This window comes from Sinocyclocheilus grahami, unplaced genomic scaffold (assembly GCF_001515645.1).
Source record: "Sinocyclocheilus grahami isolate Dianchi unplaced genomic scaffold, SAMN03320097.WGS_v1.1 scaffold434.1, whole genome shotgun sequence".
NCBI classification, from domain to species: domain Eukaryota; kingdom Metazoa; phylum Chordata; class Actinopteri; order Cypriniformes; family Cyprinidae; genus Sinocyclocheilus; species Sinocyclocheilus grahami.
Window position 1 is genome coordinate 189,564 of NW_015505613.1, and position 25,288 is coordinate 214,851.

Below are 25,288 nucleotides of genomic sequence, written 5' to 3' on the forward strand. Positions count from 1 at the left end.
ATGGGTTGAAAAATGATCCAGGCATGTTTTCACAACATTCATCCATGTAATAGTTAAAGCAGGTCCTATAACTTCTTGCCTAAATGCTGTATTACACGTGTGAATGACAAATAAGGCCAATGGAAAACAAGATTGAAGGTTTGGATGAAAATATTATTTTGTACTATTGAATTGCAAAGTAGGCAAATTTAAAATAAAACAAAAACCACTGTCCAAGCAAACTGGGATTGCCATTTATGTAAAAGAATATGAGATTACCACAGGAAAATCTCCTTCAACGTCAATTCATTCACCCAACAGAAGATTTAATGAGTAGAAGTAATCTAACAATAATGTAATCTTCTTAATAAGAGCAGGTTTCATCCATAAACACTAAAACAGTATAAAAAAAGAAAAAGAATTTTAAAACATTACATAAGAGAAAAGATTAGTATTTTGTCAAAAGTCCACTTGACAGTAATTGAACTGCTAATTGACACAAATGATTGAGGTCAGTTACTCTCCCAGGTTTGGTGTTAGTTCCACAGAGACCTGAGGGACGAATGGTTCAGACACTCCACTGAGTCTGCCGCGCGTCCTCCTCCGACTCGCTTTACTCAGCTCCGGAGAGGTGTGATCCACCCAGGCCAGGCCCACAGCCTGAAGGTCCACGCTCCTCCGGTTCCTCAGGCTGCGGCGCACAGAACCTCGACTCTTTGCCACAGGTTTCAGGATGTCGTCGATGTTGAAGTCAGCCTGCTGCCAGGGGGCCAAACTAGGCTCTGTAGGTCCAGCGTTGCTCTCTGTCGTATCATCAGTAATTCGCTCTGACTGACCACTCTCAACTACTTGCTCTACCACGACATTAAGCTTTCCAGGAGGACTTTTCAGTGCCTTTTGCACCCGTCCATGTTTTTTATTGCTTGGTGTCTTCTGCTCTAAGCTCTCAGTGTTCATAGAGTCTTCATTTGGTACCACACAACTTATTAAAGCCTCGATTTCTTTGTTCTCAGTGCACTCAGCCACATCATGCACAGGTCTATCAGGACTGTCTTGGTACACTGGGTTCAAACCTGCAGATTCAGTTGGCTTTTGGCTCTCAGTATCTTGTTTCCCAGTTTCACCGCCGGATTTAGTAGTGGAGCTAATAGCTGGACTGCCAAGCTCCTTTCTTTTGGCTGCACCTGAGCTACGACGTTGGCGCACAGGCCTCCCAGAGTCACGATTGGCTTTGGAAGTCTTTGACCCTGAGCTTCCTCTTCCTGCAGGACCCCGAGTGCCGACTGGGGGTTCCAGACAAGTCACGCCCATATCTGATTGATTGTCAGTGGTGTCTGACACATTGGAGCTCAACGTCTGCTCGTTTTCATTGGTCCATGTACAGGCAGTATCCAGACTTACCATGGGACGAACTGTCTTGCTATGGGGAATGTTCAGAGTCTGAATGCAGTCTTGCTCTCCATCTGCATTGGAAGAGAGTAAAACTTACATCAGATTTTCAAAACACCATCATAATATAGTTCTGTGCTACCAACTCTAGATTGTAAAATGCATTCAGAATCTCAGTTTTAGAGACCTTAAAGGGTTAGCTCATTGACCAAAATTTTCTTATCATTGAAAATGATTGCATTATAAACTCTTGATCTGGGAAGTAAATGGTATCATCGTTTTTATTTGTTTAATTAGGAATGTATGCTGCCTCAAAGAAAGCATTTGCTGCTCTTGGGGACCAGTGCAGTAACTGGCTGGAGAAAATTATTGCTCTGGGTGTTGATGGTGCTGCTGTTAATTTGGGCAGCAAAGGGGGTGTTATAGCCCTTCTGCAGCAAGAGGCAGGTGACCACATTGTGCCTTTCCACTGTATGCCTCACAGGTAAGACTAGAAGATAAGGTATGACTGACACCCTAAAGTCACTGTGGGTTATTTTCTTTTATAGAGCAGATGTATCCACATTTAAAATTTGACTATCTTTTCAGATTGGAATTGGCAATGTTGTCAGTGCAGAGGGACAATCCAATGATGCAATTGTACGACCTTCAACATTTAATTTGGAAGACGTACCATTTCAGCTCAAAATCAATGAGAGAGCTCAGGGTCATTGGGGCTGACTTGGGGGTAAATGTGCTGATGCCCAGTGGGATGAAGGGGACAAGGTGGCTCCCACATGTTTCAAGGGCCCTGGAGACCTTTCTTAAACCAGGACAGTTCACTGCTGTGTACTACCAAATGGACCATTTGGCAGGCTCCTCTGCCAATGCAGACATTGCAGGCCGAGCTACAAAGGTCAGTGCATTCTTTCAGAATATTCCTTTCATTAGAGACACTTACGCCATTGTTATTGATTTTTTGTTGTTGTAATTTAGTTCATCAGTGTTCTATGTGACTAATTTTTACTGTTGTATGATACAGGTTAAGAAATCAATGGAAGATGCCACTTTTGTGGCCTTTTGCCATTTTATTTCAGACGTGTTCAGTGGCATTAGTAAGTTTAGCCTCCTACTTCAGAGGAATGAGATCATCCTACACAGGTAAGGGATATGAAGTGGGATGTGTAAATTTGAATTGTGTTTGTAGTCATCTTCAGCTGTGTTAATAATACTGCACTGTTATATCTAAACAGGCAGTTTGCGGCCTTGAAAAACTGCTGGTGACCACAGAGGCAATGGTTGCGAGACCCAAGCCTAGTGGAAGACTGTCAGAGTTCCTGGATGACATGAGGCTGCAGAGAAGGCAGCAGCAGGAAGAGGGTGAAATGGCAATCTACAAATTCCAGGTATATGAATGGTTCTGTCTCCCATTTAAACAGAGGACAGTCTATTTTTACAAATATTTCTAATATCTAACTCACAATCTCTATTTATGGTTTATGCAACACATGGACCATAACACTCAAAGGAGAGGCATCAAAGCTGGCAGGAGATGGTGTTGCTGCTACTAAACTTAAAAAAGTAATGGATGCAACAAACAAATCCACTGTAAAACATCTGAAAGCAAGATTCAGTAGCCTCCTAGGCAAGTGTAGTCACCTGTCTTATAAACACATGTAGATGAGAAATATTGTTACTCATTTACTAAAATGTATTTGTTCTTACAACAGGGGAGAGTGCTTTTGAATCTGACACAACCAAGGCTGTCAAATGCTTCAATATTTTCAATCATGATAGCTATACATAAAAATACATAATGTAATATGCCTATACATAATATGAACATAACCAACTTACCTGCAGAGGGCGCCAACGGCCTGGTGACGTTTCACTTTACAGCGTGATTAAATGATGTTTAAATCCATTTAATTTTAATATTTGGCCACATGCAGGAACTTTTATTTTGAAATCGCGATGTACAATACATGGCATATTTAGACATTGGTTGATGTATTCTCCTGTGTTGGCAAAGGTTTGTAAATGATTTACGTTACAAATCTACTGAAATAATGCACACAGTTTTTCCAGATGAACGTTAAGCAATTCAAATTCACGGCATACGCAGAGGAAGAGTTTAGCCCCTTTCACACATACAGTACTGGTAAATTACAGGTAAATTACCATTAAGAGATTGTGTGTGAACAGGACCTTTTCAAAAATCCAAGTAAATTTGTTCTGGCAATCATATAGTTTTATGGAGATGACATGATTACTCTGAGCTGTTTACAAAGCTATGCGGCATTTTAATTAGTTATTCTATGTAAATATGCGCTAGATGGACATCTTTGACCATTGCGCCTCGCAGCTTTTTGTCGCGCTTCTCCATTCATCAGGGCTACGACTCCGCAATTGGATACTATTATGCGCGTCTCGTGTTTATAAGAGCAAAACATTCTGATTGGCTAGTAATGTTAGTTTGGTTGAGAGTGAAAGCTGTGCTCCTCTCATACCACTGGTAGGCGAACTCATGGACTCGAAAGTGATATCAATCAACAAGATTTTATTTTTATTTTAAATGTAGGACTATTTTTTTCTGCAGCCAAATGCTGCACACCGGAGATCTGGCACGGTGCCGGAGAACTTTAAGCCCTGAGAATGCTATAATTTTTTTAATAGGGCAAATATCTAATTGCACAAAACTATCAAAATCCACACAGATGCTGGCTGATTTTTGTTTAACAAAAGCAGTGTTTTGATGCCTGTAGGGGATGAATTTAGAGATGCAACTTCTCAAATACAGTTTACCTTGTTAACAGTATGCTACAATCCTCTGAGGAGTTGAGTCTTTAAGTTCAGTTTGTGTAAAGCACCATCCCTAAGAATATTAAAGAAACTGAAAAATATAGGCATAAATAAAATATAGATAAACTTAGCTCACTAATTGACTGTTCAGTCAGTGGACAACTAGTTGTCTAGCCATACCCACTCCTACCATTTTACAGGTCCCTGGTGCTTTAGAAGAACAGTAGACTTATATTTCTCCATTGAACTCTCGTAATCTTTATTCTATTTTGCTTAAAACTTTCAGCACTGAGAAATAAAATCTGATTTGAATTTACTGAGGGCAAGAAAGAGTGGAAGAAAGTTTAACTCACCGGAGAAAGCCAGTGGCTGATCACCATTGGGACATGGTAGTTTTTCCTCTGTCTGTGAATCTGATGGTACATCCTCTTGAAAAGCAAAGTTCATAACTTCAGTGTCTTCAGCCTGGGGCTGCCCTGGGTCCTCAGCAGAGAGTACATCTACAGTTTTAGAAACACAATTAGAATACAGACCGAAGAGAAACATTTTCCAAAAACATTTCATAACTCACCTTTGCAGTCCTCAGAATGTTTGTATGAAGGAGACTCGTCCTCCATACTGGGAAAACTGATCTGAGAAGATGAATAGGAGAAAGCCACAAAAACTCACCATCAGTACAAAACTTTATAGAGTAAGGAGCCAGTCTGTAATAATGGAATAAAACCACAAGACACTGATACATGCTTCATCTACAATCAGAAACGTTAGTTTGGAGAAGCTGGTAAGTGTCACACCTTTTCGATCTCTTCAAATACTTCATCACTGTACACCAGTCCAGCATTGCATCTGTCAATAACCAGGACAGGTGAGGCTCCATTGCTTTGAGGACTACTGAAGTCAGGTTGTGGAAGAGGATCAGAACGTTGCAGGGTCTTCAGCAGTGAGCGTTTAGGACCCGTAGATGATGGAGGACACTTTGGAGTGCCTCCTTTCTGTAGTGGGGTACTGGGAGGGAGAGTTTTGTCAAAGAACTCTGGAGAGAGCGGGGCCCCAAAACGAACACGCTTCTTCTTGCATACAGAAGAGACCACGTTCTCATCTATAAGAAGAAAACAAGATTTTATTAGTTCAGGATTTGAAACTAAATGAACCATAAACAAACAAATGGTTAAAAGGGCCATATTATGTTTTATCATCAAATTTTTCTTGATAGTTTAAGAGTCCAATGTACTATGAAAGAACACCAACTTTCAGAACCCCAAATTTCCTCCAGAGTTCAAAAAGACAATTTACTGAAACTAAAAAGCAGGCACAGCTCATTATGAGTTAAATTCTGCTCATTGAGTTAAAAAATGGCAATTTCTTATATTACAGGTTTTCCATTCCCAATGATAGTGAAAAACTACATGAGGTTTCACCAGAACCAACAATCTCCACAACAACAATAAGCAGCAATCATTTTACATTGATGGTAATAAGAAACGTTCCTTGAGCTGCAAATCAGAATCAGGGCTCGACAACAAGGACTGCCCGATGGGGCAACTGCTGCGTCGTCACAAAAAGTTCATCATTTGCATTGCTAATGAAAAAAATAAAGAAATTTAAAAGCATTCGAGCAAGGTACTAAAGACAACTCCATTACTCAAGACAACTTGTGCGCGGTGTTCTGTTAGTACAGTGCAGTGCGCAGACAGACAGCAGCATAGCAGGATAGGATGCTCTGATGCCCAAGCCCCGAGTTGAGTTTCTTTCCGCGTCTTTCTTGCGCTTGAACGGACAAATAGAAAAATGTGTAAAATGCAACAATCGACTGGGCATTTTTTGTTTTATTTCAGACCATTTCTGTTCCGTGCTTGCACACAAACTGCATCGCAATAATTTTTTACAAAATGTCATTTGTGTGGAAATATTACGTTATTATTATATTTAGTCTGTAAACGGCCGCTAACAGAGGCCAGCGAAGCTAAAGACAGACACAAAGAGGAGAAAATACTGTAGCAGGCAGAGCAGCTCTGATCACGATGTGCGAAATATAGGAAGAAAAACCTAAATACTGAATTTTATATGGATGTTTCGGAGGGGAACTGACTGTTTTTAGAAAAGTTTACATGGTGTTTTCTTTTTTATCTTGGCTCAGTATAATGCATTTAAAGTAGTGCTAATATGACAGTGTTGCTTTGTGTACAGCAGTAACCAAGTAAACGCTGCTGTTCCATAAGCGCCACCTGCTGGCAGAGAGTAAAATTGCATCTAATTCAGCTCGTCTGCTGTTTTATGCAGGTGTTTTATGTAGCATAGTTTTACAAAGCTAAAGTCAGACCATTCTGTTTTTGCTTCAAATGTTGAAATTATACAGTCTAATTTAAATAATTCTTTTTGGATCGATTCATGATTAAAATGCAGTGGTTACCACAAATTTCAAATGGCTATGAAAAATCAAGGTGCAGCAAAGTGAAGAATATGGAAATGTTAATTTATATGTGATTATTCAATTTCTGTACCTGAACACCTGCAAACATTAAATCCTCAATCATTTCATTTGTATCTTTGTTCTATATATTCAGTGGTGTTATTGTTTGTAATTTGTTCATTTGTTCTTATTTACTCACTGTTCACTTGTCTTTAATAATGAATGAACTTTATATTTGTCAGGCTAGTAGTTTTGGCTTTTGTATCGAAATTTAAATAGAGAATTGTAAAATTTAATTTGTATCTAAAATATTGGTGTCATATAAGCTTATTTATTAGAATACAAGATAACATTAGGGATGTAACGATTAACCGTGAGCCGGTTGAAAATCGATTAAAATATGTGACTATTCAAATCGGTTGAGATGCTAAACAAATCGCGATTCATTTAGGTGTAGGAGTTTATATGAATGTATGTCTGAGGGGAACTTACTGTCTTTAGAAAAGTTTACCTAGTATTTTTTTCTTTTCATCTTTCCTTTGTATAACACATATTAAAGTTCATAAGTTCAGCGCAGCTTTGTTTATAGCGGAAACCAAGGAAATGTTTTAAGTGCCACCTGCTGGCAGAGAGTGAATCTGCGTCTCATTCAGCTCAGCCGCTGTTTCATGCAGATATTTTTATGTATAGTTTCATAAAACTGAAGTCAAACCATTTTGTTTTTGCTTCAAAATTATACAATCTGATTTAGATTCAAAACTGCTCATGTTGCATGTATGCAGCATCTTTGTTTGGACCATGATTAAAAAGCAGTGGTTGCCTCTAATTTTAAATGGAAAGAGCACAGACAAAGCCTTAGTTTGTTTATATGAAGAGATTTCTTTTATTTGTGTTATTTATTTGATTTGGGGCTTGTTTTCAAATTTCAATGTAGTTTTGTTATTTACATTATATTTAAATTTGGTCATTTAGCAGACGCTTTTGTCCAAAGCGACTTGCAAATGAGGACAATAGAAGCAATCAAAACTAACAAAAGAGCAGTACAAATTTCAATGTAGTTTTGTTATTTACATTATATTTAAATTTGGTCATTTAGCAGACGCTTTTGTCCAAAGCGACTTGCAAATGAGGACAATAGAAGCAATCAAAACTAACAAAAGAGCAGTAATATGCAAGTGCTATATTAGTATATTATTATAGTGTTATATTTCAATTTCACAAAGAAATGTGCAGCATTTTGTCCAAGCAATAATAAAAGGACACATTTAATTTATAATTTGTCTTAAATCTCATTTTGTAAAAAAAAAAAAAAAATCACGAATCGAATTGTGAATCGTTACATCCCTAGATAACATAGATCAAAAACAATGATAAAGGCAACTATTTTATTTTTTTGTGGCAGGGCCAGTGAAAATGTTGGCAGGGCAAGTAATAATTTGAACCACTGGCCCAACCGGGGAAAGGAAAAAATCCTTAGTGTTGAGCCTTGAGAATAGAATGATTTCTTAAGGATCATGTGATACTAAAGACTGGAGTAATGGTGAAAATTCAGATTTGCATCACAGGAACAAATTATATTTTAAAATATAATAAAATAGAATCAGTTTTTCTTCTTCTAATAAATCAAATAAATTAGCTATGGTGAGCATAAAAGTTTCAAAAACATAAAATCTTACCAATACCAAACTTTTGAATGATAATTATTATGAATGATATAGCCCATGTAAAAGTACAATATGGCCTTTTAAAATTTCAAAACATTTTCAAGAACTCAGTTCCCTTACCTGCTAGTTTAATTTCTGGTTTTGACAGCATGGGTAAAGACAGAAGCTCATTCTTTGCATCCGAATCCAAGTCTGAATGAGGCCTCTGGCTTTGAGACTCATAGCATTTCAACTATAACCATAGAAAAACAAAAGAACACAATGCTGACTACAGGAACACCACCAGGCAACTTATGTGGACCACAAAGTCTGTTAGATTTAGTGCAACATCCATTGGTTGCAATGTAAGCAATTTACCTGTGCCACTTTATCTGCTACTGGCAGTTTAACAGTTGATAAACTTCAGAACCATATATCAAATATCAAACATGATATCGTTAAATGCTGATTTGTTTACCCCTTGTGTCGTGAAGGTGGGGTAGGGGAGTAGAGTCTCGGTTTTCTTGTCCTCACACTCCCCCTGTGGGGCCCAGCAGCGTTTCTTAGAGGGTGGAGGCGTCATCGAAGTGGGTGGGCTTTGCGTAGTCAGCGTGTTCTCATTTCCTGCAGGACAGACAGTTGCAGAAAGAGATGATGACCCAAGATGGCATTTAGAAAACATGGGTCATGCCACATAAGAATATCACATAATTCATCTGTGCTCATTTTGAAATTGCAGTGAATCAGCAAATGCTAATTGTTCTCAACAGTAGCTGACTAAAATGCATGAAAGCCATGCAGAGAAAACTCAAATTGCTTCTAATGATTCGAGTCCATCATTGATCCTATTTAAAGCACAGCATGAAAGACAGAACCCCACATCTAACATATAAATCTAAAGAAAAACAGTTGCTTATAAGTTTAAATAAGTGTTCATATTTCAGAGGGCTTTCAATGTTATTAAAAAAAGCATCCAGTTTTCCAGGTTGACATCGTGAATTTAAAAAATTAGATGTGATGCATTGAAATAACCCTCAAATGTCTTGTTTACACTTGAAGAAATGTCAAAACCTCAAATGATCAGATTATTCAGATTGGAAGACTGGATATGTTTATTCCAATCTTTTTTATTAACACTGAATGCTTGCTGAAATGTGAACGTGTTTATTTTAAGACTCTTAATCATCAGTTGATTTATTCTGCACATCGTCCTGCTGCGCTCTAACTGAGATCAATGGAAGAAATCAAACTGCGTCAAATTTATTACGGTGCCTGCTTATTCTGAATAAGTTCTATTATCTGGAAATGGCAAGCAATGACAGTATGACATTCTCTTAATTACTTCAATATCATCAGGTCCTACAAGACTGCATCTATAAGACAGTCTGTTTTTGTGTTGGCAGCAGTCAACATTTTGAGGAGAGACTGACCGTTCTTAGAATCTTTAGCCAAAATGCTTTTAGCACTCTCACTCTCCTCATTTTTCTTCTGTCCATCCTTCTCTTCGTCTTCCTCCATCAGACACTGGAAAGCAGCCATCTTCTTCTTCAGAGAGTCACAGCATGAAAGAAATGGACTCCCCTGGAAAAGCTTCACGAGGACAGGGCACAAAGTCACAACTGATTAAGACAAATACAAACAACCTTCATTATCACCATAATGACGATAAACAATGTGGTCCATCACTTTGTATAGTTGGGTCTAGTTCATGTTAATATTAAACAAATAGCTAACCCAAAAATAACCCTCAGGCCACCCAAGATGTAGATGATTTTTCTTCTTCATCAGAACAGATTTGGAGAAATTTAGCATTACATCACTTACTCACCAATGGAGCCTCTGCAGTGAATGGGTGCCGTCAGAATGAGAGACCAAACAGCTGATAAAAACATCACAATAAACCACATGACTCCAGTCCATCAGTTAATGTTGTGTGTGGACGTTTATAAGAAACAAATCCATCAAGACATTTTTAACTTCGAACTTTGGCTAAATAAGTCTGAAATAAATCCATAATATTGCTTGCTGCAGTGAAAAGTTGTCTTGTTTTAATCGGGGCAGAAATATGCACAGATCAAGCACCTTTACAAGCAAAAACAGTTTCAAACAAATATGATGATTATGATGTGCGAGGACAACAGGGGATGGACTTTTTATTATTATTATTGATTATGAACTCATATTTTGGCCATAAGCAACCCTTTAAAGTTAAAATGCCTTAATGATGGATTTGTTGTTGTTTTTTAACAAACACACAGTTTTTCACTTCACGATAGATTCATTAATGGACTGGAGTTGTGTGGGTTACTTGTGGATTATTGTGCTTTCTATCAGCTGTTTGGACGCTCATTCAGATTATATGTCTATTCACTAAATGTCTCTATGTTCTGATGATGAAACAAAGTCATCTTCATCTTGGATAGGCTCAGGGCACCCAGCATTTTTGGGTGAACTTTTCCTTTAATTTTTAAATGCATTATGGTTACTTTTGTCTGACAAACACTTTGGTACCATGTTGGGTCACCACTTGATGTCCAATGTAAAATCTGGGTCCTAAAGCAAATACTGAGCTGTGTTACGCCATCCATCTACCTGTGGTGTTCGTGGAGGTGTTTTTGCAGCTTGTTTGGCCCTGAAGCAGATGAGAGAGTTCGTTTCTGGAGATCCCCGGACCCCAATCGTGGATCTCCTCCTGGCCTTCAGTTGAGCAACTCTGGATTTATCTGAGAAGAAAACTCAATATTAACAGCGCTCCTTCAGTTTGATTTCATTTTCATTTAATAAAACACAATTGTGCAAAATAAAATAATTGAGAAAATTATCAAAAGTTATAAAAAGTAAATAAAAAGTGCTTATTTACACACTGCAAGAACTCTACATGACTCGATTAATCAGTGATACATGAGGAAGAACATTATTAAATCCAGTTTATTGTAGTTAACCTTTAATCTTGGAGGACGGTAAGAAGCTGTCTGTTGATATGCCAAACTGTGAAGGAGTGAGTTTGGAGAAATCCCATTCTCCAGCTTCAGTGTTCTGCTGTGAGGGAGACAGGGCTGCCAGTGGTGTTCTGCTGTCCATGGCTTCAGTAACCTCCATTCTTGAGTACAGTATATAAGATATGAGATCTAAGTCCATAAATGTACTGAAGATGAGAGACTGTCATACTAATATATATATATATATCACAAGATCTTCCATTCATTTATACACGTCTGTTAACGTCTCAAAACATCAGGCCAGCGATGTGTAACATCTACTTTAAGAAAGGTTACATATCTACATGGTTTTACCCAGCAGTGTAACTAATAACATAAATACAACTTTGTTTAGATATCGAAATGTTTCGTTTAATATGTAAAAACAAATGTATAGTAGTGAAATATTCAAACTTCGCTCCTTACCGCACGTTAAAACGGCGCAAATATCCTTCCGCTGTTGAGGAACCCCAAAGCACTTGGATTATACTTAAAATAAACGACTTATTTTTACAGCCACTAATCTTGAAGACATATATATATATATTACTGCATATTAAATGTGTTTTTGTATTTGTATATTCAGGACACGAGAACGCACTACTGCTTCTAACGCATCTAGCTCTCTATCTGGCAACAACCCCCTGTTCATATGAATCAGCCAATCAGATTAAAGAAAATGGGTCATGTGCTTCAAAACGGCCAATCATATTCAGGCTCACCGAATGGGCCTGTTGCACTTTGTCACGGTATGTGTAGTTCTGAGATGTTTTAAAATGTGTTTATGTCGCAAAAAGTATTTTTAGAAACATTTTCTCAATAAAAATGTAAATGTGCTAGACGTCATATGTAACACGTGGCTGTAAGAACAGACAAAATAAATAAATAAATACATAAATAAATACATAATCCCTAAAACTGTACATTACAGTCTAAACGTATTTCAAGTATTTAAAAAAAAGATATTTCACCCCAAAATGAAAATGCTTTTTTCATTTGCTATTTGTCGAGCTGTCATTTCTAAAGCCTGTCTAAAGTTATAGTTTCCCAGTGAGCAGCCATTTTCTCTGCATGCTGTCTTAGTGTGCAAAACATCTTTTAAACTGTTTCAACCTAAAACACGTTTTAACCTCTGACATGCAAGCAGAACCGGTTTAACTCTGTTGAGTTTCTGATGGCGCACTGCAGGTCGGCAGGGTTTGGTTGGTGAGCTTCATCTGCTGCTGCTAGATGCCATTACTGCATCATTATGCAGGACACAAAGCATGTTTCTCCAGGGTTGGACACAGTAGCCTGGTGTTCTGAAAATATTACATTTATTAATCGCAACCTAATGGCAAAACAACAACAAAAACGAACAGTACTGTTTGGTACAATGCTGTAGAGCTCAAGACTACAGATACACTGTAAAAAATGACCGTGAATTTAACGGTAAAAGACTGTAAAAATGCTACAGTAAAAACCTGTTAAATGGTTAATGGTAAATTCCCCTACTATATACGGTGAAAAACTGTATCAGACATTACATGTATTGGACATTAATTTTACGGTAGTATACCGTTTTTGTAAGTGAAAAATACCGTATAATTTACAGTGAATAACCGTAAATTGACATTCCCAGAATTCCCTGCATTACATTTCAAATTTGATGTTTTGTTGTTGAAATAACTATGTTTCTTCTTATTTTTTTTCTTATCAGTTTTTTATATTAGGGTTGTATGTTACACCTAATGCTGTTAAATGAATGTTTATTGCATTATTTCAGTTTCATGTGTTACCATGATGGTGTTTAGCGTTTGTGTGAATGACACTGTGCACCTTCTATACATGTTATTATTTAAAAACTGCTTGTGATGAGCTTTGGTTCATGTGACTTTCTCAACACCACCTGCATTTGGAGGTTATCAGTGTATTACAAAGGTACAAAACAGATTTCAGTACTTCAACAGGTTGGTATATTAACATTATATTAGTTAATGAAATTACGGTATTATACTGTAAATTTAAGTTAAATCCACAAAACCGACGTTGCTACCGTAGCTTTTACGGTCAAATTCCGGCAACCACAGCTGCCGTTTTTTTACCGTAAATTTTACGGAATTCTTTTTACAGTGTAGGCAGCGCCATTCAAAAGATTGGAGTCAGTACGATTTGTTTTTGAAAGAAATTAATACTTTTGATGCAGCAAGGATGGATTCAATTGATCAAAAGTGACAGTAAGGACATTTATAATGTGAAGAAAGATTTATAGCTTTGCCATCAAATTAGTTTAAAACATGAAAAAAAAACATAATTTTAAATTGTAGTAATATTTCCACAATCTTACAGTTCTTATTGTATTTTTTTAATCAAATAAATGCAGCCCTGGTGAGCACAAAGGTATTTTGTATGAAATTACGGTATTATACTGTAAATTTAAGTTAAATCCACAAAACCGAGGTTGCTACCGTAGCTTTTACGGTCAAATTCCTGCAACCACAGCTGCCGTTTTTTTTACCGTAAATTTTACGGAATTCTTTTTACAGTGTAGGCAGCGCCATTCAAAAGATTGAAGTCAGTACGATTTGTTTTTGAAAGAAATTAATACTTTTGATGCAGCAAGGATGGATTCAATTGATCAAAAGTGACAGTAAGGACATTTATAATGTGAAGAAAGATTTATAGCTTTGCCATCAAATTACTTTAAAACATGAAAAAAAAACATAATTTTAAATTGTAGTAATATTTCCACAATCTTACAGTTCTTATTGTATTTTTTTAATCAAATAAATGCAGCCCTGGTGAGCACAAAGGTATTTTGTAAAAAAAAAAAAAAAAAAAAATCGTACAGACCACAGGCTTTTGAACAGTAGTTTCAGATCAGACATCTGTAGATGGATACATCATTGATAGTGCTCATTCCAATTCAAGTAATGTGATATGCATGTTTTAGCAGTTGCCGGAGCAGATGTGCAGTATTTAGTGATCAGGGAGAAGAAAACCCTGAGGTCTGTCAGGACTCACAGATACGAGGTCTGACAGGTGTTTGTGCATTATGAAAACTTTGTCCTGTTTCTTGGAAAGACTGATCCACAGGCAGATGGATGGAGTGACGTTTGTTTCTGCTGGGTCGGCGTGGAGATGCTCTGGTCTGATTGTGATGAATGGATCAGGATCCTGGACCCAAACAGGATCCAGACGTATACGTGTCAGGGGAGCCCAGGTGGTTCAGGACATAGAGGAGGCTGCTTCAGGCTATGGTACTCTCTAACTGTCAGTTAAATGCTTCCTCATTAACTGACATTTCATATTGATGAGTTTTTGTAGTGATAAATACAGTTAATAATGAAAATGCCTTTTTGTTGCATGTTCGTTTGACCTTTTTGACTTAAAGAGTGACATTTGTCTGTTATGCCCTGCCAACATCATTATCTGTGTGCCATAAAAACCAAAGCTAATTCTCCGCTAACAATAAGTGGCATAAACAAATACAAGCAAAGGTCACTTGAGACATAAATGCAGTACAGAGATTTGAGAATAGCAGAGATGAATCCTTCATAGCAATATTTTGATTCCTGAAATTTATTCAAGTACTTAAAATTTACTATGCCTTTTTGAATTTGGCACTGTGGTAATAGCATGTTTTTGTTCATAATATACTGTACTATGAATATGTAATACTGTATACCATGGTAATGCTATGTTATTCTTTGAAGTGCCTTGGGATGCCAAATGAATGTATCATTCAGTACCATGGAATCACCACAGTATTTTTTGTACCAGAAGACTAGACTTAAAAATACTTGTATTTTATAAAAAAAAATTATTTTTATTTTTCTTATGAATTAAAAAAATTTAATATAAATAAATTACTTTTAAAATGAACAAATGAATAAACATTTAAATATTTTTTTTTACTTAAATTGCATTTAAAAAATGAAAATATAAATAAATTACCCCTTTTAAATGGATAAATATATAGACATTTCAATATTGTTATTTAATTAAACTGCGTTAAAAAAAATGAAAATATAAAAAGTTACTTTTCAAATGGACAAATGAATAGACCTTTTAATATTTTGATTAATATGATCAAAAAATTGTCAGTTTGAATGTCATTTCCCAGTTCATAAATTAATTTGAATGATTAATTTAAAATAAAATCAATAAAACAATGTAATTATTAAAATATTTGATTGCATATTTTTGTTGGCATTTGTTGTACTCTAACACTGAAAATCTGAAAACCAAGTTGATAAAATAAAGACAGCTTACCAATTTAAAACAAAAGTACCAAAGAACATCTTGACATGAAGTGTCTGAGAGTTAGTGATGTGAAAGAAGGCGTTGCAGGAAGGTTTGACACATCATGTAAAGTTAGAGAATTGGTTTAGCATCGACTTTCACCGTAAGCACCGCTGATATCCACTAATTTGGATCCAGTGACAGTTATGGCTGAGTCACTGTCTCTTTGACGTGTTCTTGCCGCGCACCCCAATTCTGTCAAATATTGTTGAGAGCTTGTATGTTTTTTCACATTAATTCTTTGATGCCTGTGCTAGCATTAAGCTGGGCTGCAGAACACCACTTTGATTTCTTATTAGCAGTTTGCCTCTAACTTTAGCACACACACACACACAGACAGACACACACACACACACACATTAAGCTGGGCTGCAGAACACCACTTTGATTTCTTATTAGCAGTTTGCCTCTAACTTTAGCACACACACACACACAGACAGACACACACACACACACACATACAGACACACACACACACTTTGTCTTGTTAGCAGGGTTTTAAAGCAGAGCCGATAATCACATTATATCCTGCTTCTGTTATTTAGTCAGTTTGTAATTAGAGTTTTCCCATGTTACTCTAAAAACCTACCAAACAGTAAATTTGCATTTTGTATCTGTTTATGTGAAAGGGAATGACACAGTTTATAGGTTGCCGAGTGCAAGATCAAAAGCTGCTTTAAACGAAACTGATCAGTCATAATTTATTCCTTAAGATATTCAGTCAGGCACTGCAAGCAGCCTCCATCTCGAAGGAAATAAATCGTGTGATCTTGAAATATCTCGCTCTATTTTACTGGAGGTGTCTCTTTGTGAGAGATTGAGCTAAGTGTGGATGTCTGTAGAAACTGTCTGGTGTCTTCTTTGATCGCACATGTTTGCTGCTTACGATTGTCACCTTCGTTTTCTTTGACACATTTTAGTAAGCTAATTGACTGGTGTATAGTGTCTTTTGTAGATCTGGCAGGCTTGGACATGCCGTTTGAAATTGCAAAGAGACTACTACTTTAACAATCAAGGTCACAGTTTCATACTGATTAGCATGTATAGCTTGAATGCACTGTAAGTAGCTTTGGACAAAAGTATCTACCAAATGCATGAATGTAAATGTACTTTCAACTACAAGGAAAATTTGATAAGAAATGGATACAGAAGAAAAGAGCAGGTGCATATCAAAAACTGCTGCATGTGTTGCCATACATACACAACAAAGTTTTTTTTTTCAGGCACATGATGGCAGGAGATGTGTTAACATGCAACTGGCTACAAATATGGAAAGAAAAAAGACACTTCTATGAGTCAATGCCTAATATTGGTTAACAGTGACACATTTGAAAAACACACCAGATAACCTTTAAACTATTTGGCTTTTTTTTCAGTGGAATTTTTGTGATTTAAAGTCAAAATGCAAAGCTTTCCTTCTGCTGCAGCTTTAACATCTCATTAGTGTTTGACACCATTGGTTCTTATGTGATAATCTGCTGCACAACAAGTGTGAATATGCATTAGTGTGAATTAAATTTGAATCTTTTACTCACAAGCACTCATATTACTTCAAAGGATTATAGTCTCTAAATCATATGAGCTATATAATTTTTCTGTCCTTTTTGGAGCTTGACAGCCTGTGGTCACTTTCTGCCATTATATGCAAAACGACAGTCAGGATTCTTTGATGAATACAAAGTCCAAAAGAACAGCTTTTATTTGAAATAGAAAAAAAAATCATAAATATCTTTACTGCAACTTTTGATTTGAAGTATCCTTGGCTGAATAAAAGCATGAAGTCTTTTAAAAAAAAATTAATAAAAATACATGAAAGTGTATATATCAATGGTGGATAGTAAAAAGATACAGTGTCAACTTAGAAAGCTAAACTTGTCCAGATAATGGCTCTATCTCTTCCTCTCCTCCTTTTATAGTCAGCTGTGAATTGGAGGCCCAGCTGTGTAGAAAGTGATGATGCACTCAGTCCAGACTGCTGATGTTTTACAGCTGTGGCTTCTGCGCGTGCGGCTCGTGGCTGTTCTGTCACCTGTACCCAGGATTCTTTGATGAATACAAAGTCCAAAAGAACAGCTTTTATTTGAAATAGAAAAAAACCTCATAAATATCTTTACTGCAACTTTTGATTTGAAGTATCCTTGGTTGAATAAAAGCATGAAGTCTTTTAAAAAAAAATTAATAAAAATACATGAAAGTGTATATATCAATGGTGGATAGTAAAAAGATACAGTGTCAACTTAGAAAGCTAAGTTTAGAATGTCCAGATAATGGCTCTATCTCTTCCTCTCCTCCTTTTATAGTCAGCTGTGAATTGGAGGCCCAGCTGTGTAGAAAGTGATGATGCACTCAGTCCAGACTGCTGATGTTTTACAGCTGTGGCTTCTGCGCGTGCGGCTCGTGGCTGTTCTGTCACCTGTACCTGTGAGGGTGTTCAAATGCACAGTATATAGAGAAAAATATAGACACTAAGCAGCAGATACTGCACTTTTGGTTATTGTCCAAAGTGTTGTGTCTGGACTCCATGAGGTTAGCAAAACACTGACTGTAAATATTTCTAGCAGAAGCATCATGAAAAGCACTATGTAGACCAGTGGTGTCCAAACTCGGTCCTGGAGGGCCGGTGTCCTGAAGAGTTTAGCTCTACTTTACTGCATTTTTGATCAAATAAATGCAGCCTTAATGAACATGAGAGACTTTTTTGAAAAATAGGAAAAAAACTTAACGCAACTTTTGAATGGGAATGTACAATTTCAATATCTTCATAGAATTTCAAATAAAGTAAGCATCCCAAATAAAAGGTATGATTTGGTGTAGTCTTACCTGTGTTTGATCAGCCGTTGCCCTATGCCACTCATTCCGGACTTATTTTAAAAGTCCAGTCCCTTGTAGTCTTTGAAGGATCCCTTTCGTGGAGAACAATTCGGCTTCAGAATGTGGGCGGAGTCTTCTTTACCATTCCAGAAATAAAGTTTCATTCCATCATGTGGCTTCATTCACCTGGTTTATCATGTAGGCAAACACGGGTTGTACTTCATTTGGCAGTTCAAGCCAAATATATACAATAATGCACTTGCTGTCACATCCAACACAGTCTCAGTACAACATTCAGTTCACACCTTCCTCATGCTACTACCACTGGTAATCTTTCACATTTCAGATGAAACTATTAATCGTAAAAAAAGAAGAAGAAGAAGAAGAAGAAGTCCTTCTTTAACAGTTGCAATAAACAGATATGGAAAAACCTCACAATTAATTAGTGCTGCAAGTCTCAGTACACATTCTCAGAAAAAAAGACAATGTTTAAAAAAAGTTTTTGAGCTGTAAAGAAAGAAAGGCAAAGTATTTGTTCATTATTCAAGTCCTGTTTCGGTTTTACAGTTGTTTTTCCCCTCTCTTCTCTTTAATTTCTCCTCTGCTTTCCTCATGAGAAAAGAGCGTGATTGTCATCTAGCGATTTGAGTTTATGCATGTCCTTGTCTCCTCTCTGTAATGCGTTACCCATAAAAGGGTGCAAAAAACGTGTCCAAACACCTGAGGCAAACAACCTCTAGATGTCAAAAATAACTCCGTATCCTCCAGCTTGCCAAATGATTCAGATCCTTTGTCAGACGTCTGCCCTACGCAGATCCAACTGATGGCTACATTTGACTGTTTGGGTTCCTCTCAGAGATGTACCTGTGTTCGCCTGTTAGCCAAGATCAACTCGAGGCCCTGTCGGTCTGGTCCTTTAAATACAGACATTTACAAAAGTTTTTGGAGTTGTGTTCAATCTCAGTTGAGTGTTAGTAGTGTGAGAACCAGAATAATCCTTGGGAATGTCATGAAGTGCGGTGGCCTTATGGCACGGGAGATGTTTGCCACTGCAAAGAGGTGTTGACAGAGAAGAAATAGGTTGCGAGTAGGATGAAGAGAGTTCCCCAAGCAGGAGGGAGGTAGGTGAGGTTTTCTGTGGTTCCTGTGAGATCTACACAGAAGACTCCTCGGGATTGGCGTCGGGAAGCACGCTCCTCTGCTGCAGAGTTTTCCGGAGCTCCTCTTTGAACGGACTGGAGTAATCATTCTCTCGGCCGCCCAGCCCGAGTCCGCTCCCCATTCCAATTGCCATTCCCGCTCCCATGCTCGTTCTCTCCTCTCCGGCCGTGCTCAGATTCAGGCGGATGTATCCGTTGGTGCCTGAGTTCCGAATGTTGGTGAGGCTCAACCTGCTTGGCGAGTGAATGGGCTGACCAGGAATGGCGCTCGGAGATGCCGAGCTTCCGGTGGAGCACATTGCATGCCCAGGCACGATTTTCAGGGAGCCGTCTGAATAGTAGTAATTGGCCCCTGTTTCCCAGAAGCGATCCTCATCGTTCGCCATCTTGCTTGGCACAAATGACGGCCGGCTGGGAGGCTCTTTGGGTAAAGTAATGGGGTACACTAAAGTGCTCTCCAGCGGTTTCATTTCCGCTCCTTTGCCCAGTGCCAACTTCAGTCTTCTACGAAGGTACAAAGACACGATTAGCAGCAACAGACAAGCAGCACCCAAAGTGATCACCAGGACCCAGAACAAACCCATGCTGCCATCAGGAGCGCGGGCCTCCATGAAGACGGGCGCGCTGGCTACCACCGCAACCTGGTATCTTTCCGTCTGGAACTTCACGCCCTGCTCCTCCGAATAGCAAATGTAGCGGCCTGCTTGAAGGGGACCGGCTTGGGGGATAACGAGGGCACGGAGGGCTCGGTCGAATCGGGGCCCCACGGCCTCACCTTCTACCAGGGCGAGCTCACGTTCGTTGAGCTCCCAGAAGGGCTGGGCCAAGTTGGAAACCAGATGGCAGGGCAATACCAGATCTGACCCAACAACCACAGTCACATTTCTCAACCTAGAATGATCTGGGGGAATAAAACAGAAAACATTAATATATGATAATAAATTATTTATTTTGTCAATGTATGAGACTACAGCAATTGTTTGCTCAAACAGAGCAATGGTGTCAAACTTTGGGGGAGGTTTTTTCTTTGATGTTTTTTATTTATGGACCCAAATATTGCTGGAATAGAAAACAAAAATTTTTTTTTGTTTGGACAAGCTAAAATGGCAATATGGCGTAAAAGTAAACTCAGTGGTGTGGGGTCAACTGATGCTGTGTTAATTTTAAAGGGTTTAATAAAATCAAGATTGGAAATAGAATATGCATTTTATCACTTGTTGGAAGATTTAGAAACTTTTAGTAACGTATGGGGAGTAAATCAATGTATCTGTGGAATTGATGATGATGGATCTCTTAAGATTTATGTTTGAATGTAATTTGTTTTTTTCCCCCTCTACATTTTACTCCTTAATGTCTTCATGATGTTAATTAATGTATGATGGGTTTATACTTTTGGTAATTAAAGTGGCTTGCAAGGTCTCTCTCTCGCTCTCTCTCTCTCTCTCTCTATATATATATACACTGTATATATATATTTTTTTTGTAGTAGTAGTAATCTCATTGACCTGATTAAACACTGCCGTAAAAGTGTGTGTGACCCTCTAATGGAAAACCACTCACTACAGGGAGCCTGCAGGGGGCAGCGTAAGTCTGTGACGTACCAGGACTGGGGATGGAGAAAGGCTTATCAAACTTGGCTTTTCCTCGGTTGAACCTCTCCAGCATGAGGTCCTGCGAGAGTGTGGATGTGGAGCTGTGGGGGGGAGCACAAATATTGATGATGTGTCAGAAGGCTGTTAGACACACTGCTATAGGGATGCAGCTTAAAAGTACAAAGAGGGACCTGTGGAGGAGAACAGAGGGGGTGGAAAGGGAAAGCCTTTGCAAAATGATGAGGAGTGAACGGTGGAGGAGAGCAAGAGTAGAAACGGAAAGAAAACAAAAAGGAGAGCACAACAGACACGAGAAAAGGAGTGGATGGATGATGGTGAAAGGATGCTAGTGGCAGAACTAACTAAAAGATAGATGAATTTACCCGCGGTGGAGGTCGATGCGGACACATGCACGTCCCTCGCTGTCCCAGGCACAGTACGGGTCTCGGGACAGCAGGCAGTCTGGCTGTGAATGGTACCGGCTGCAGTTTGCCAAGGGCAGCTGAAGAACCTCAGAGCGTGAGCCAATGTACAAATACTTCTGTGGAGAAAGAATGGAAAGATTTGTGAATAAATGAAGGAAAACAATACAAGAAAGTAAATTATTTTCAGTTATCAGTGCATTCTGTTTTCCTACTCGGTTTGAACAAAACCGGTTAATGCTAGACAGGCAGGAGAGCTGGGTTCAAAGAGATTGGCTCAGCAAGAGAACAGATCAGAAATTACTTTGCTGTGCGAGATGGTGAGGCTGTCCACTGGTTGCTGCCGATCAAACAGCTGGATCTCTTCTATCACATAAGCCTCTGAACCCAAAATCACGACACGCTGGAGCCATCCATCCGCTGAACGACAAACAATGAGACCGGGTGGAAAGACGGGGGATAGATTATATGCAGAGGGGGAGAAATAATGGAATGGGGACAGAGAGGGAAAAAGGCAAGAGAGGAGAGACAAATAGTCCATTAATGCATCATCAACACATGGCATATCTCTCCGTCATTGGATTTTAAGAACAAGGTTACGCCGATTACCGGCAGGAAAATTTAATACACCCCAGCTGGTGCCATGACCTATCATAACTCCGTATGTGTGTGTGTGTGTACTTTATCCCGTCCTCTCACACAGTGCTTGTTACAGATAATGTGCCACTGACCCCTCTCTCAGTATGGAGAAAAAAGGGAGAGTGTGGAAAAGGGATAACGGAGGAGAGTGGAAGAGCTACAGGGTCTGCTTTATAAATCCACCCTGCCACTTTTGCTCATGTCAGAGTATCTATGTTCACTCTTAATCCTCAGTCCAAGACTCTGGTTCTCTCTGCCCCACACACACACACACACACACATAATATGTATGCAGTTTCTGAACTAATATGTCATAACACCCTTTTTGTCTTAACTAGTGATTTTAAATCATTCTGCGATATGACAAAAACTTTTTTAATATATAAAAATATATTATATATTATACAAATATATTTTATAATAATATTCACATAGTTTTTTCAGTTAATATAATGTCATAAAACTTTTTGTTTCCATAGTAATTTTAAATAAAATATTAAAATATATTTAAAAATGTATACTTATTATAAAATATATTCAATAATAATATTCATGCAGTGTCTAAATTAATGTCATAAAACACTTTTTGCCTTCACTAGTTATTTTAAATAGTCACACATTTTTTAAGTTTAAAAATATATTTTAAAGCATTTGTTTTATAATAAAAATATATTGTATAATAACATTCATAAAGTCTCTTAATTAATGTGTTGTTTAATATGATGAAGAATACTTCAGAATAATTATTAAAAAACGGCAAAATTGGTGCAATACTGGATTCATTGGATGCTTTAAAGAGATGCACATGGTTGAGCCTTGAGTGTGAGTGTGTTTATGTGAGATTACCAAGGCCAAATACATCTTTTCAGTTTTTATTTGAAGGACTGACCTTCCTGCATGACAGGAATGAATTGTCTTTCCCACTTGGATACAACATTATGGCTAATAAAATGGTTTCTTTGGCTTCGCTATTCACACTTGTGCAAAAAAGGACAAAGGAACAAGGAAGACGATGCAGGAAACTGTCAAATAACCCTCTTGACGAAGAAATACTGCTTTTATTTGCCATGTAATGTTTCGTACATTAATACATTTACGTCTTTCACTTTCAATAACATACCTGTGCCTATGAAGAGCATGCTGTAGGATCTCTGGTCCAGTGAGCTCACTCTGTCCACAGCTAGTCGGGTGAAGTTGATCCCTTTAGTAAGCAGCAGGGGACGAGCTTCAGCCCGGTCTTCCATTAGCGGATGCTTCTTGGCAAAGTTTAGCGTAGCGTCAGGCAGCTGTAGAGAACTGTTGTAGCCGTTTTCCCTGTCAAAGTTTGTAATGCACTGTGGAAAGAACAAGAAAGAAAAGTATATTTACTTGATTAGGGATTTTTATTTAACAATACAGCACATCATACACTCTCAAAAATAAAGGTACAAAATCTGTCACTGGGGCGGTACCTTTTCAAAAGGTACATGCTTGTACCTTTGTGAAAGCTTTTGTACCTTTATTTCTGAGATTGTATATGACAAGTATTTTTTTTCATCATACATCTTAAATCATACAATTTAAAATACACCCCACAGGAACTATGAATTGGAATAGAAGGAAGAAGAAAGAATTATGGGAAATGAAGTGCTCTTCTGCCTTGGTCAATAAAACTTATATTGTATAAAAGTTAATGTGATGAGATATACAGTGAGATATACGGAAAGTATTCAGACCCCCTTAAATTTTTCACTCTTTGTTATATTGCAGCCATTTGCTAAAATCATTTAAGTTAATTTTTTTTCCTCATTAATGTACACACAGCACCCCATATTGACAGAAAAACACAGAATTGTTGACATTTTTGCAGATTTATTAGAAAAGCAAACCTTTTTTACATTTTAGATAAAAAAGCAATATAAATTTCTCTTTCATTTTAAATTAATGTAAATTCAACTACAAGCATCCTGATTGCAATCATAAGATTTTTTTTTCTCTTGCTCACCAAATCTGCACTTATTTGATCAAATATACAGCAAAAACAGTAATATTATAAACATTATTACAATTTAAAATAACTGTTTTCTATTTTTAATATACAGGTATAGAATTTATTTAAGTAATAGCAAAGCTGCATGATTTTCAGCATCATCACTCCAGTCTTCAGTGTCACATGTTCCTTCAGAAATCATTCTAATATGCTGGTTTGCTGCTCAAGAAATATTTCTTCTTATTATCATCCATGTTGAAAACAACTGTGCAGCTTAATATTTGTAGAAACCATGATAAATATTTTTTTCTGGATAAATTTCAAACGAACAGCATTTATGTGGGGAACATTTTATATATATATATATATATATATACATACATGACATGTTTTAATATATTAAAATGTTTTATACATCATCTGAAAGCTGAATAAATAAGCTTTCCATTGATGTATAGTTTGTTCGAATAGAAAGATATTTGGCCGAGATACAACTATTTGAATACCTGGAATCTGAGGGTGCAAAAAAATCTAAATATTGAGAAAATCGCCCTTAAAATTGTCCAAATGAAGTTCTTAGCAATGCATATTACTAATCAAAAATTAAGTTTTAATATATTTACAGTAGGAAATTTACAAAATATCTTCATGGAACATGATCTTTACTTAATATCCTAATGATTTGTGGCATAAAAGAAAAAACGATAATTTTGACCTATACAATGTATTTTTGGCTATTGCTACAAATATACGCCAGCGACTTAAGACTGGTTTTGTGGTCCAGGGTCACACATACAGTGTGTATATATATATATGTACAGTATATGTGTGTGGGTTTTTGTAAAAGTATGTCAAAGTCTACTTTCTCTTTTGATCAATTTTATGTGTTTCTGCTAAATTAAGTGTTTGTTCTAAAGTAAAAAACAATGTTTGTAAATATTTGTAAATGGTATTTTCAGTTCAGTTATGAATGACCCAGAACCCTGGTAAACATCACTATACCCCTTTTCCAAAGTTACACAAAAGAGTTTTCCAAATCACCTTTTCGACAAACTTTGTTACTTTGTAACTTTGTTACTCTCACACAAAATCTTTGATAAAATATTTCTAAAACGTTGTAATCCAACAGGACACTCATTAAGTTCTGATTTATGGGGTGAAAAATTACTGTATGTACAAAAATCTATATTTAGCCGACTGCTTAGTCACGGACACCCTCCATGCCTCCCAT

The 25,288-nt window shown here is 37.4% G+C and overlaps 2 protein-coding genes across 3 annotated transcripts in view; both read right to left on the minus strand.

The window, feature by feature from the left end:
* cdca2 (cell division cycle associated 2) lies at positions 1-11,807 on the minus strand. Its single transcript, XM_016233548.1, has 10 exons — positions 11,607-11,807; positions 11,145-11,330; positions 10,795-10,925; positions 9,633-9,792; positions 8,681-8,826; positions 8,344-8,455; positions 4,944-5,248; positions 4,721-4,781; positions 4,503-4,649; positions 1-1,442 (listed from the first exon to the last, which is right to left on the minus strand). The coding sequence occupies exons 2-10, from the start codon at positions 11,299-11,301 to the stop codon at positions 496-498; spliced, it is 2,166 nt and encodes a 721-aa protein (XP_016089034.1). The 5' UTR covers positions 11,302-11,330; positions 11,607-11,807; the 3' UTR covers positions 1-495.
* A 6,402-nt stretch (positions 11,808-18,209) lies between these two features.
* Positions 18,210-25,288, minus strand: part of sema4c (sema domain, immunoglobulin domain (Ig), transmembrane domain (TM) and short cytoplasmic domain, (semaphorin) 4C) — an 86,911-nt gene continuing 79,832 nt past the window's right edge. For both annotated transcript variants that reach the window (XM_016233566.1, XM_016233565.1), the window contains 5 exons: positions 23,209-23,422; positions 21,754-21,869; positions 21,411-21,568; positions 21,037-21,128; positions 18,210-20,336 (listed from right to left, as the gene is read on the minus strand). In XM_016233566.1, coding sequence (XP_016089052.1) covers positions 19,429-20,336; positions 21,037-21,128; positions 21,411-21,568; positions 21,754-21,869; positions 23,209-23,422 — 1,488 coding nt within the window. In that variant the 3' untranslated portion in view covers positions 18,210-19,428. The remainder of the gene's footprint in view (positions 20,337-21,036; positions 21,129-21,410; positions 21,569-21,753; positions 21,870-23,208; positions 23,423-25,288) is intronic.

What these genes read in the sequence shown, in the direction of transcription:
- cdca2 (XM_016233548.1), bottom strand. Translation starts at nt 11,301, where the DNA reads ATGGAGGTTACTGAAGCCATGGACAGCAGAACACCACTGGCAGCCCTG. An exon ending in ACCAGAAATTAAACTAGCAG is followed by an intron (nt 5,249 to 8,343) that starts GTAAGGGAACTG and finishes TTCTTCTTATAG; the next exon opens with ATGAGAACGTGGTCTCTTCT. An exon ending in TCAGCCACTGGCTTTCTCCG is followed by an intron (nt 1,443 to 4,502) that starts GTGAGTTAAACT and finishes CTTCCAATGCAG; the next exon opens with ATGGAGAGCAAGACTGCATT.